Source organism: Anabrus simplex, chromosome 9 (assembly GCF_040414725.1).
Source record: "Anabrus simplex isolate iqAnaSimp1 chromosome 9, ASM4041472v1, whole genome shotgun sequence".
NCBI lineage: Eukaryota > Metazoa > Arthropoda > Insecta > Orthoptera > Tettigoniidae > Anabrus > Anabrus simplex.
The window spans coordinates 26947630-26957517 of record NC_090273.1 but is presented as its reverse complement, the minus strand read 5'-3'; the positions used below and the strand labels follow the sequence as shown (position 1 = coordinate 26957517).

The 9888-nt window shown below is 39.6% G+C and overlaps 1 protein-coding gene across 1 annotated transcript; it reads right to left on the bottom strand.

Annotated features, from left to right (window-relative positions):
- Window positions 1-8012: 8012 nt before the first annotated feature.
- Window positions 8013-9630, bottom strand: LOC137502146 (uncharacterized). The gene has a single exon (XM_068229128.1). It carries the CDS (start codon window positions 9623-9625, stop codon window positions 9017-9019), a length of 609 nt encoding a protein of 202 aa, XP_068085229.1. The 5' UTR covers window positions 9626-9630; the 3' UTR covers window positions 8013-9016.
- Between the last annotated feature and the right edge of the window lie 258 nt (window positions 9631-9888).

Here is a 9888-nt window from a genome sequence, read left to right as displayed (position 1 = left end):
GGGCAGTTGTGTTACGTTTATTCACACTGCGAATCACAGTGTAATCTCTACAGTCCTCGGTCCGCTTGGCTAACTGCTCTAACTAGCCTAATTAAGTGTATTACCCCCGGGCAGCAGACAGACTACACACACACACTCGCGTATGTGACATGTCGCAAGGTATCTGCTTCAAGAGCAGGAAGATTAGAGACTTCAGCACTTATTTCCTAAACCATTGAAAATACATGTGTCACATCGTAATGATAAAAGAAGTATAGAAATTATACCAAATCATTCCAAATAAATTTACAAAAATTAATTATAATTTGACGTTGAAATAAATTAATCAGTTTCTGCGTGCCTCCCTGCGGGTGGGTCAGATAGAACAAAAACCACGGTAAACACTGCCTGTCTTGAAAGGCGACTAAAAGGGTTGCATGGGTTTTCCACTTGGGAGTGTGGGTTGGCGACCACGGGGCACTTAGCGGAGCCCTGGCATTGATTCAGCTTACTTCTTCCAGGCTCCTAACTTTCATCTATCCTATCCGACCTCCCTTCGTCAATTCTTGTTCTTTACCGACCCCGAGGTTATCAGGTTTGATACTCCATTTTCACACCCTTCGTGGTTCTTGTCATTCTTTGGTTGATTACTTCATTTTCGAAGCGTTGGACCCTTTTCATTTTTCTCTGTGATTAGTGTTAATAGAGAATGGTTAAAAAATAATCACCGCCACTACCTCCCCACAGTGTCTGCTTCGAACAGATGTTTGCAGAGTCAACTTCTTATAAATCTACGAGACCTTCTTTGTCATAAGTTTTTCTAGCACATTTCAAAGAAACCCAGTGCCCTGTCAGACTGTTTAGTTGTTAAAGGGACGTGAAACACCTGACTTAATCTATTATTATTATTATTATTATTATTATTATTATTATTATTATTATTATTATTATTATTATTATTATTCCGCGAAAGTGGTTACGTGGTTTTGGTCACGTACTTATCAACTTACATTCGGGAGATAAGGGGTTCGTACGCCAACGCTGGCAGCCCTGAAGATGTTTTTCCGTGGTTTCCCATTTTCATGCCAGGCAAATGAACCTTAATTAAGGCCACGGTCGCTACCTTTCCAATCCGTGCCCTTCCCTATCCCATCGTCACTATATGACTCTAAGTGTAGGTGCGACATAAAGCAGACTGAAAAAGAAAAATATTTTACTGCCATTCTAAAGAATTCTTGTTTGACTACTGCACTCTATCGTATGAATTTGGCCCGACTTGCGACACATCCTCTATGCTATATCTCTCTATTCCTCCGGCTACAGTCTTTTTGTTTGATATTCTAGGTTGGAATATCTAGGACAAAATTAAAAAGTTATAATTAGTAGAAGAGCCAATAAACTATATTGGATTTAAGTATAAAGATCTGCAAGACGTGTTGGAAAATATTGAGAGAGAATTGGCAGAGAGTTGGGAATGAAGATCAATATTGGGAAGACTAAGGTGATGAGAATAGGAAAGGAGGAGAATACTGTTAATGTAACACTAGAGGGAAACAGTTTGGAACAGGTAAAGTCATTCTGATATTTGGGAAGTTTGTTAACATGGAATAGATGCTATACAGAAGAAGTAACAAGCAGAATATCTGTGGGAAACGAAGCTTTCGGAAAGATGAAAGAGCTTTTGACATCTGAGCCAATCCCTATTGATTTAAGAAAGAGATTTGCATAGTTTTTTGTGGAGTTTGGTGTCATATCGAGCTGAACATGGATATTAAGGAAGATAGAAACAAAGTCTTTGGAAAGTTTTGAAATATGGTTGGAGAGAAGAATGGAAGAAATAAAGTGGACAGATAAAATAAGAAATGATGAAGTGCTAAGAAAAGTAGAGAGAAGATACACTTGATGGAAACGGTAAGGAAGAGGAAATTATCCTGGTTAGGTCATCTACTACGTAGAAATTGTCATCAACAGAGGGTGATAGAGCAAAAAATAAATGGAAGAAGAATTCTGGAATGTAAACAGGGAGAAGCAATGAATAACTGAAACAATATGCTCAGACAGAGATTCATCCAGGATGTCCAGTTCATACCTGTCACAAGACAGATTCACAGAAGAAGAAAAGAAGAAGGTGAAGTATTGGGTGTGGAAAAATGTAACAAACAAAATTAAAATGAATGTGCAAAAAAATCCACTGTTCTAGCCCATTAGGCAAGCAATTCAATGTTGAAAACATCCCAGAGAAATGAGCTGCGAATTTAAGTAAATAAAAATTACAATCCTTTTCTTAATCATCGTTATCTGGTTGATTAGATTAGCAGTTTGCTTTTTTCTACCACTACGAGCGCTAATGTGAGACAATGTAATGTTAATTTTAAGCATAACTCCGAGCGCTTATGTGAGTCAATGCAGAATTTCACTTAAGACCTGTCCAACTCATTGGCTGAACGGTCAGCGTACTGGCCTTCGGTTCAGAGGGTCCCGGGTTCGATTCCTGGCCGGGTCTGGGAATTTAACCTTAATTGGTTAATTCCAATGGCACAGGGGCTGGGTGTATGTGTTGTCTTTATCATCATTTCATCCTCATCACGACGCGCAGGTCACCTACGGAGTCAAATAGAAAGACCTGCACCTGGCGAGCCGAACCCGTCATGGAATATCCCGGCACTAAAAGCCATACGATATTCCATTTACTTAAGACCTTATAAATAAATTCGGTGTTAACTTTTTTCAAAAAATTAAAACAAACCATCTGAGAGTATTTCAACCTGGAACACATTAAAGAATGAATTATGTATGTTAATTTGGCTAGGATTTCAATAAAAAAGAGAACAAGTAAATAAACAAGCGATTTTAGGCTGATTTTTCGGATCTGCAGTTAGGCCAGGAGTGATTTTCAAAATTTGTTTCTTTTAGTTTGGTAGAGCTATCCATGAATCACAATTTGAAAACTTTTGGGCATTTTAGCCTTTCAACCTTCAGCACAATTGAGGAAATTGCTTAATTGTACGTTTTCGGAGTAGTACGACCCCTGCTTTGTCTGCTAAGAAATTGTTTTCAACAATAAAAATAGATTGAAATTAATGGTCTCTCCTCAGTTTTAGATGACCCAAGACTATGGGACAGGAGTAATCTATTCTATTAACTGAGTCATGTCATTGGTGATCAGTCTGACCGTAGCCAAACTTGGCATCTCCTTTCCACTTTCCTCGCTACCCACCACTCCTATGCAGTAAGCACTCCCTTCATAGTTTCCCGTTTATTGTGTTTTATTAATAATAACCGATGTAGAAGGAATCAGAAAGAATATACAATAACAACATGATCACAATAGCTACATCAACATGATGAATAATCGCGTTACGTATCTACACATCCACCACGAGGATGAAACAAGATAAACATTGAGAATAATGAACTGATCAAACCACCCACTCATTTGACTGGAAGTGTGATAAACTAATCAGCCCAGAACTCAGTTTTATGGAGGGTGAACTATCTCATTACCCTTACACCTGCCCTATCTCTCTCTTGTATACACATTCATTATGAATCTATAACAAACATTCTGCCCAGCTGGTTGGCTGCGTAGTTTGCATTACGTACCTGTGAGCTTGCATTTGGGTGATGGTGGGTTCGATTCCACCGTCGGTAACACTGAAGATGGTGGTGCGTGGTTTCCCGTTCTCACACCAGGCAAATGTTGGGTCTGTAGGCCTATAAAGGACAGTCAGATGAAAATCGAACACCCGCTACAACGTGACCATGGAATGGTTTTATTCAAAAGTAATTACCAAAAGCGTTAATACATGAATCCCACAGGGAGACGAGACGATCAATGCCAGTTTTGTAGAACGAGATAGGTCACTTAATTATCCACAAACGCATCAATACATGCATTTCCTCGTCCGAACTAAACCGACGGCATGCACGGAACAACGGCTAATGCCCACCTGAAAATGAATTTCTTCCTGCGTGATTCGCAGGCTTTCCCGGATAAGGCCATCAATCTGACCTAATACATCACGGATAATGGCTTGATGGGCCGGCCCTGGACGATCATCGTTTTGCAGTGATGTGCTACCTTCTAGGAAGCGATTGCCTCCATTTCTTCAGCTGGACGAACACACTAGGCCAGTCCGCGCACCAGCGGGTTCGGATCCAACTGGTGTCCGGTTGGCCATTTTTTGTTCTGTACTTAACATCCCTTCAACACATACTGTAAAACCCCTCAATGGGGGTATATGCATATATGAATATATTTATTCATAAATCCAGCCAAGGGAAATCCAAAGTATCGGCGACACCGAGAGCTTTCAAACAGTAGGGAATAAAGTTACGCAATGAGAAAAATGCCAAGTTGAGAATTGAGGCCGTGGTAAAAAGGGTTCTTCAAATAAACATTCCAGAATAAACACAGATAGCGCAGTGGAAACTATGCTAGATAATATTCAAAAAAAAATTAAAAGAAAATGGCAGGAGAAATAAGGGACATGACAGGTGAAATTAGATGAGAAACCAAGATAAAAATTTGGAAATATATATATATATTAGAAAAATCAAATCAAACTTTTACAATATTAGAAGAATAGAAGTCAGTACAAATACGGAATTTTCCCAACCAGAAATAATACAAATAGTTACATCAAGAGTAAAATATTCAAGAAAATGGAAGCAAATAAAAGAAGGGGCCAGGAGAGAAAAGGGATGGACAAAAAGGGGATGGATACAGTTTAAAGAAAAATGTTGAACAACGAGAATAAGAAAGAATGTTCGCAGTTACCAGATTGAAGTATACGAACATGAAGTCTACTAAGCAAAGTCTAATGTCATGTGAAAGTTGCCACCTCTTCAATTAACACCCGAAATAGGCACAAATAAAGATTGTCCTACTGGCTTAAGTCACTGTATACAATAATGAAACAGTCTCCAAGTGTACCAAAACATACATGGTGAAGCATTAACCACAAGTGTGTATAGGAGTCGCAGAGTTGCGGATATACCACACGCACATTTTGAAAGCAAACAGTCACTGGATAGTCAATAGAGGCTTTGAAATTGAAAATGCAAGTAAAATCTCGGCCTGGAAATGCACTGCTCCCAGTCAAAATTTGCAAATAAAATAGCTCCAAATGCAACACAGCATTATTTACAATAAGGACATTTTTAGTTTGTCATACCTCATCTTGAACCAAGTAGTTCTGCCCAAAAATGGAGAGTCCAGGGCACATGTCACTAAAGACGGAGATGATGTTAAAGGTTCCTCCCTCCACACAGGCCAAAGTCCATCTCAACACATTCAGAGGAAGGCCGGGTATTTATAGTGTGGAATAATGAGACATATGTCTGGAATATTCCAGAAGTTAGTGGAGCATGCGTGACAAAGCGGACGATGTCACATGACGTCAGGCAGCGAAAGGGAGGTTAGTTTATCGTCGGTCGGAAAGGTGGATAAGGCAGAGTTCGTGCAAGGTATGATGTGTGCAAATCCACATAAGTATGCAAGTTCCAGTTGAAGAGAAAATGCGGTGTATCCAGATGAAGGTAAGTCCATATGAATTGTAGAAAAAGGTTATGTGCGTGGCGAGGTTGATAACAGTAGTTGCCGGTGAGGTGAAGAGTCCGTTACATCATCCGCCGGGCACCAGAAAAAAATCCAAAGGATTTTTTTTTTTGTAGTTGTTGAAGCAGCTGGAGTAAAATGAAGACGGCTGGTGGAAGACGAGAAGCGGAAGATACAGTTGAATGGCGACGGCGAGGCGGCCCCAGGAACAGCAATGGAGGGCCCTTCCATGAGCTGGAGCGGGGGTCGATAGCAGCCGCAACGGTATATCAAAGAGAAAAAATACTGCAAAACAAAACAAGAGGCGGCAGAAAAATGTCCAAACACAATAAACATGCCTAAATAGAGAAATAGAAAATAGAAAAAGGTAGAGGAGGAAAGGAAACAAGAAAAGGGCTAACGCGTTAGCAAAGGGAAAGGGTAAGGAGAAAAGGGTAGTGATGAATTAACATAGAAATATAAATATAAATATCACAAATGACAAGAAAATTTAAAGAATTTAAGAACAATTACAAAAGAGAAAAATAAAATGGTTGGGAAGTTGTATGTACACTCCCATTACAACCTGTGCCAATTGGCTGGGAGGGAGACTGGAGAAACCTGTGTGGAGGGAGAAAAAAAAGGAAATTCCATAAAGGGAAAGAAAAGAATGGGGGGATGAGGCAGACAAACAAAGAAAAAGAAAGGAACAAAAAAAATAAATAACACTGGGAGCAATAGACATTACCAGACCAGATGGAGAATAGAGAGAAAAAAAAAAAAGCAGAAAGAAGAGGAGGTAATAACCAGAAAAGAAAAACACAGGGCAAAAGAAAAGAAAATCAAGATATGAAAGTTTTTAAGAATGAAAGCGCTTGAGCTGATTTAGATGAAGTTTTTTAGTATCAAACAAATCAGTAGTAGATTGCAAATATACAGTGACAGGAGTAGGGAAAGACAAAATACGGTATGGTCCAAGCCATCGAGGAGCAAGTTTGGCAGAAGTGGCATTAATTGCCGAGCTGTGTGGATGATTAGCAACGAGGACTGAATCACCAATTTTAAAAGTGGATGGCTTATGACGAGCATTATAAGCTTTTTTGTGGACCTGTTGAGCTTTTAACAATTGATCAAAGGCGTCTTTCCAGAGTGATGAAGAGGATGGCTGATCAGAAGATTCAAGGAGGTTGTGCAGATCCCAGATTAGAGAAAGAGGAGTTTGAAGATCACGACCAAGAAAAAGCTTAGCCGGAGTCTGAGCAGTAGAACTATTGATACTAGAATTAAAGGCTAACGCCAAAGAAGAAAGATGAGAATCCCAGTCTTTCTGGAAAGAACTATGAAATATAGATAAAGCAACTTTGAGATTACGGTGATACCTTTCTACGGTGTTGGACTGAGGGTGGTAGGGAGAAGTCAAGATACGCTTGATACCCAGCTGAAAGCACATATTAAAAAAAACACTTGAAGTAAAGATAGAAGCATTATCAGAAACGATATTAGCAGGCAAACCGGTAATAGGAAAGATTTGTTCAGTGAGTAAATTAATGATGATCTTAGTAGAGAATTTCCGTAAGGGTCGAAGGACTAGAAATTTTGAGAAGGCATCCAACAAGGTAAAAATGTACAAGTTGCCACGAGAAGAACGAACTATGGGTCCAACTAGATCAATGAAAAAGGTTTGGGCAGGATGAGTGGGTGGCAGGACAGAATGAAGACCAGCAGACTTTATGTTTAAAGGTTTAGATGTTTGACACAATTCACAAGTTTGAACAAAAGTGCGAATAGATTTGCGCATTTGAGGCCAAAAGAAAAGAGAGGCAATACGGTTGTACGTTTTAGTGATGCCTAGATGCCCGCCCACAGGGGAGGAATGATAATATTGTAAAATCATGGGTTGAAGAGCCTGAGGAAGCACCACTTTAGGAGAAGCTTTCTTAGTGGGTTTGTAAACCAAGAGATCTTTAAAAATAGTAAAGGGACCCTGATAAGAGGGATCAGAGATGGATTGTTTGAGTTGGATGCAGAACTGATCGGTGAGCTGATGCGACTGACAGGATTGAAAGGAAAGAGGAAAGTCTGTTAACGAAAGAACCGCATGAATGGAGGAAGATGAAGGCATCATAGAAAGATTCGGGGGTAAATCGTCAGTAGTACTTGACTGAGGAGTGGAAGTGTCAAATAAGCGACTAAGAGCGTCAGCTACAGAATTCTCAGTGCTAGAAATAAATTTAAGGGAAAACTTAAATCTGGACAATCGCATGAGCCAACGGCCAGTTCTACCAATTTTAGGTGCGTTATGTAACAACCATGAGAGAGCCTGATTATCTGTCTTGACAAGGAATTCTTTATGTTCCAAATACTCTGCAAAGTGTTCAATGGAATTTAATAAAGCCAAGGCTTCACGCTCGAAGATAGAATATTTTCTCTCAGTAGGAGAAAGAAGTCGACTGAAATAGGCGATAGGTAGAGGAACATCATTAACAACCTGAGTTAGTTTTCAAGTTTTAGACTGCTGTTAAACTTTTGACTACTTGTCTTTATGGCAAATTACTGTAAAACAGTAAAAATATAGAAGGTAATGGACAAACAAGTGCTTCTAGCCTATGATGAGAAAGTTAGTTTGTACATAAAGGAGAAGCAGAAGTTCAGAAAAAAAAAAGTTCTAAGTTTAGAGAACTCGGCTACATTAAGGACATGTAATAAGGGCCATATGATAAGATATACATTCTGCAGCATACTTCAACTAAGTGAGTCATGTTATAACACCGATCCTGTAGTCACATTTTACAGTACATACATGCATCTTGACTCTTCGTAATTCCTCACAGGCTCTATACTGTACTTCACAAGATATTTTCCTTTCACCAAACCTTTCAAAACTATTGTTTCTTCTTGCAGTCTCAAGAACAGAGAAGGGAAAAGTAAAAAGAAAGTTTAATATTGATGTAGTAATAATGTTTTACAAGTCATCGATCCTACAACTTAAGTGATAAGATACTTCAGTAGCATGTTTTCAAACTTTCACTATATTTCAGTATTATGATCATAGTGAACAAATTATGGTGAAACTGAAATTTATAATATCCTTTCATTTTACTGATCTTATATGTAAGATAACTGTCCTCTGTTTACCATAAGTATTTAACATTAATTAGAGACATGAGAGTTTCCATCAACGGGGCATGTTTGTGCTGATGTAACTTCATAGAGGAACTCTTCATGCTCCAAATGCAAGTCAAAGGGGACAAGTACCATTAACACTTTGAAATCTTCCTGCAACAGTCTTAGGAGTATATCAAGACTGCCACTATTACTGGTACATGGCTTCAGAAAGAAATCTTTATTAGACTTAATGCCAATAAATATTCTAACTAGAAGCCAATTGTGGAAGACATTCGATTTTAATAGTAATCCTTGATGTAGAGTGCTTTCAACATACTGATGGACACTAAGTTGTGAGCAATATAAGTAGTCCTCAAGAATTTGCACCAAGTTTTAATAGTTGTATGGCCCATATTGTGACCCATGGTAGTAAGGACCTGGGTATGCTCCTGCTCCTGGGTAGCCTGTAGCATATGCGTACTGCTGCTTTTGTGGATACACAGGCATTAAATATTGCATGTTCATGGCCTCTTCCTTTTCACGTTCACCTCTTAGGCAAATGGCAGCTGCCGAAAACAAGATGGCAGACACCAGTGCCCAGCCAACACCAATCCAAGCCACAATGTATGACCAATCATAAGAGATATGTGAGTTTTCCCTCAGCACATTGCTCCACTGCTGATAGAACTCCTCACCAACAACTTTCTCCTTCTCGTAGTACTCCACTCCATGCCACAGCCCCATACCACCTGCACTCAGGAGGCAAGCTAAAAGCATAAGAATGGCAGTAGATGTGATATTTCCTGGTGATCGACGCCAGCATCCAGCAACACCTGTCCCAAATGCCACGAATACGGTGAAGAAGGCTACGATGAACAATGCAATCATCGAGCGACCCATATGTAATCTTGCCATGGCGTCATCTGAGAGAGTTTTGGTAACATTGTCCACATCCGGAATATAGTAGTCTATATTCGTGCAGAGGGTTTCCACTGGGCTCATGTAGATCTTAACTCATCTTGAACCAAGTAGTTCTGCCCAAAAATGGAGAGTCCAGGGCACATGTCACTAAAGACGGAGATGATGTTAAAGGTTCCTCCCTCCACACAGGCCAAAGTCCATCTCAACACATTCAGAGGAAGGCCGGGTATTTATAGTGTGGAATAATGAGACATATGTCTGGAATATTCCAGAAGTTAGTGGAGCATGCGTGACAAAGCGGACGATGTCACATGACGTCAGGCAGCGAAAGGGAGGTTAGTTTA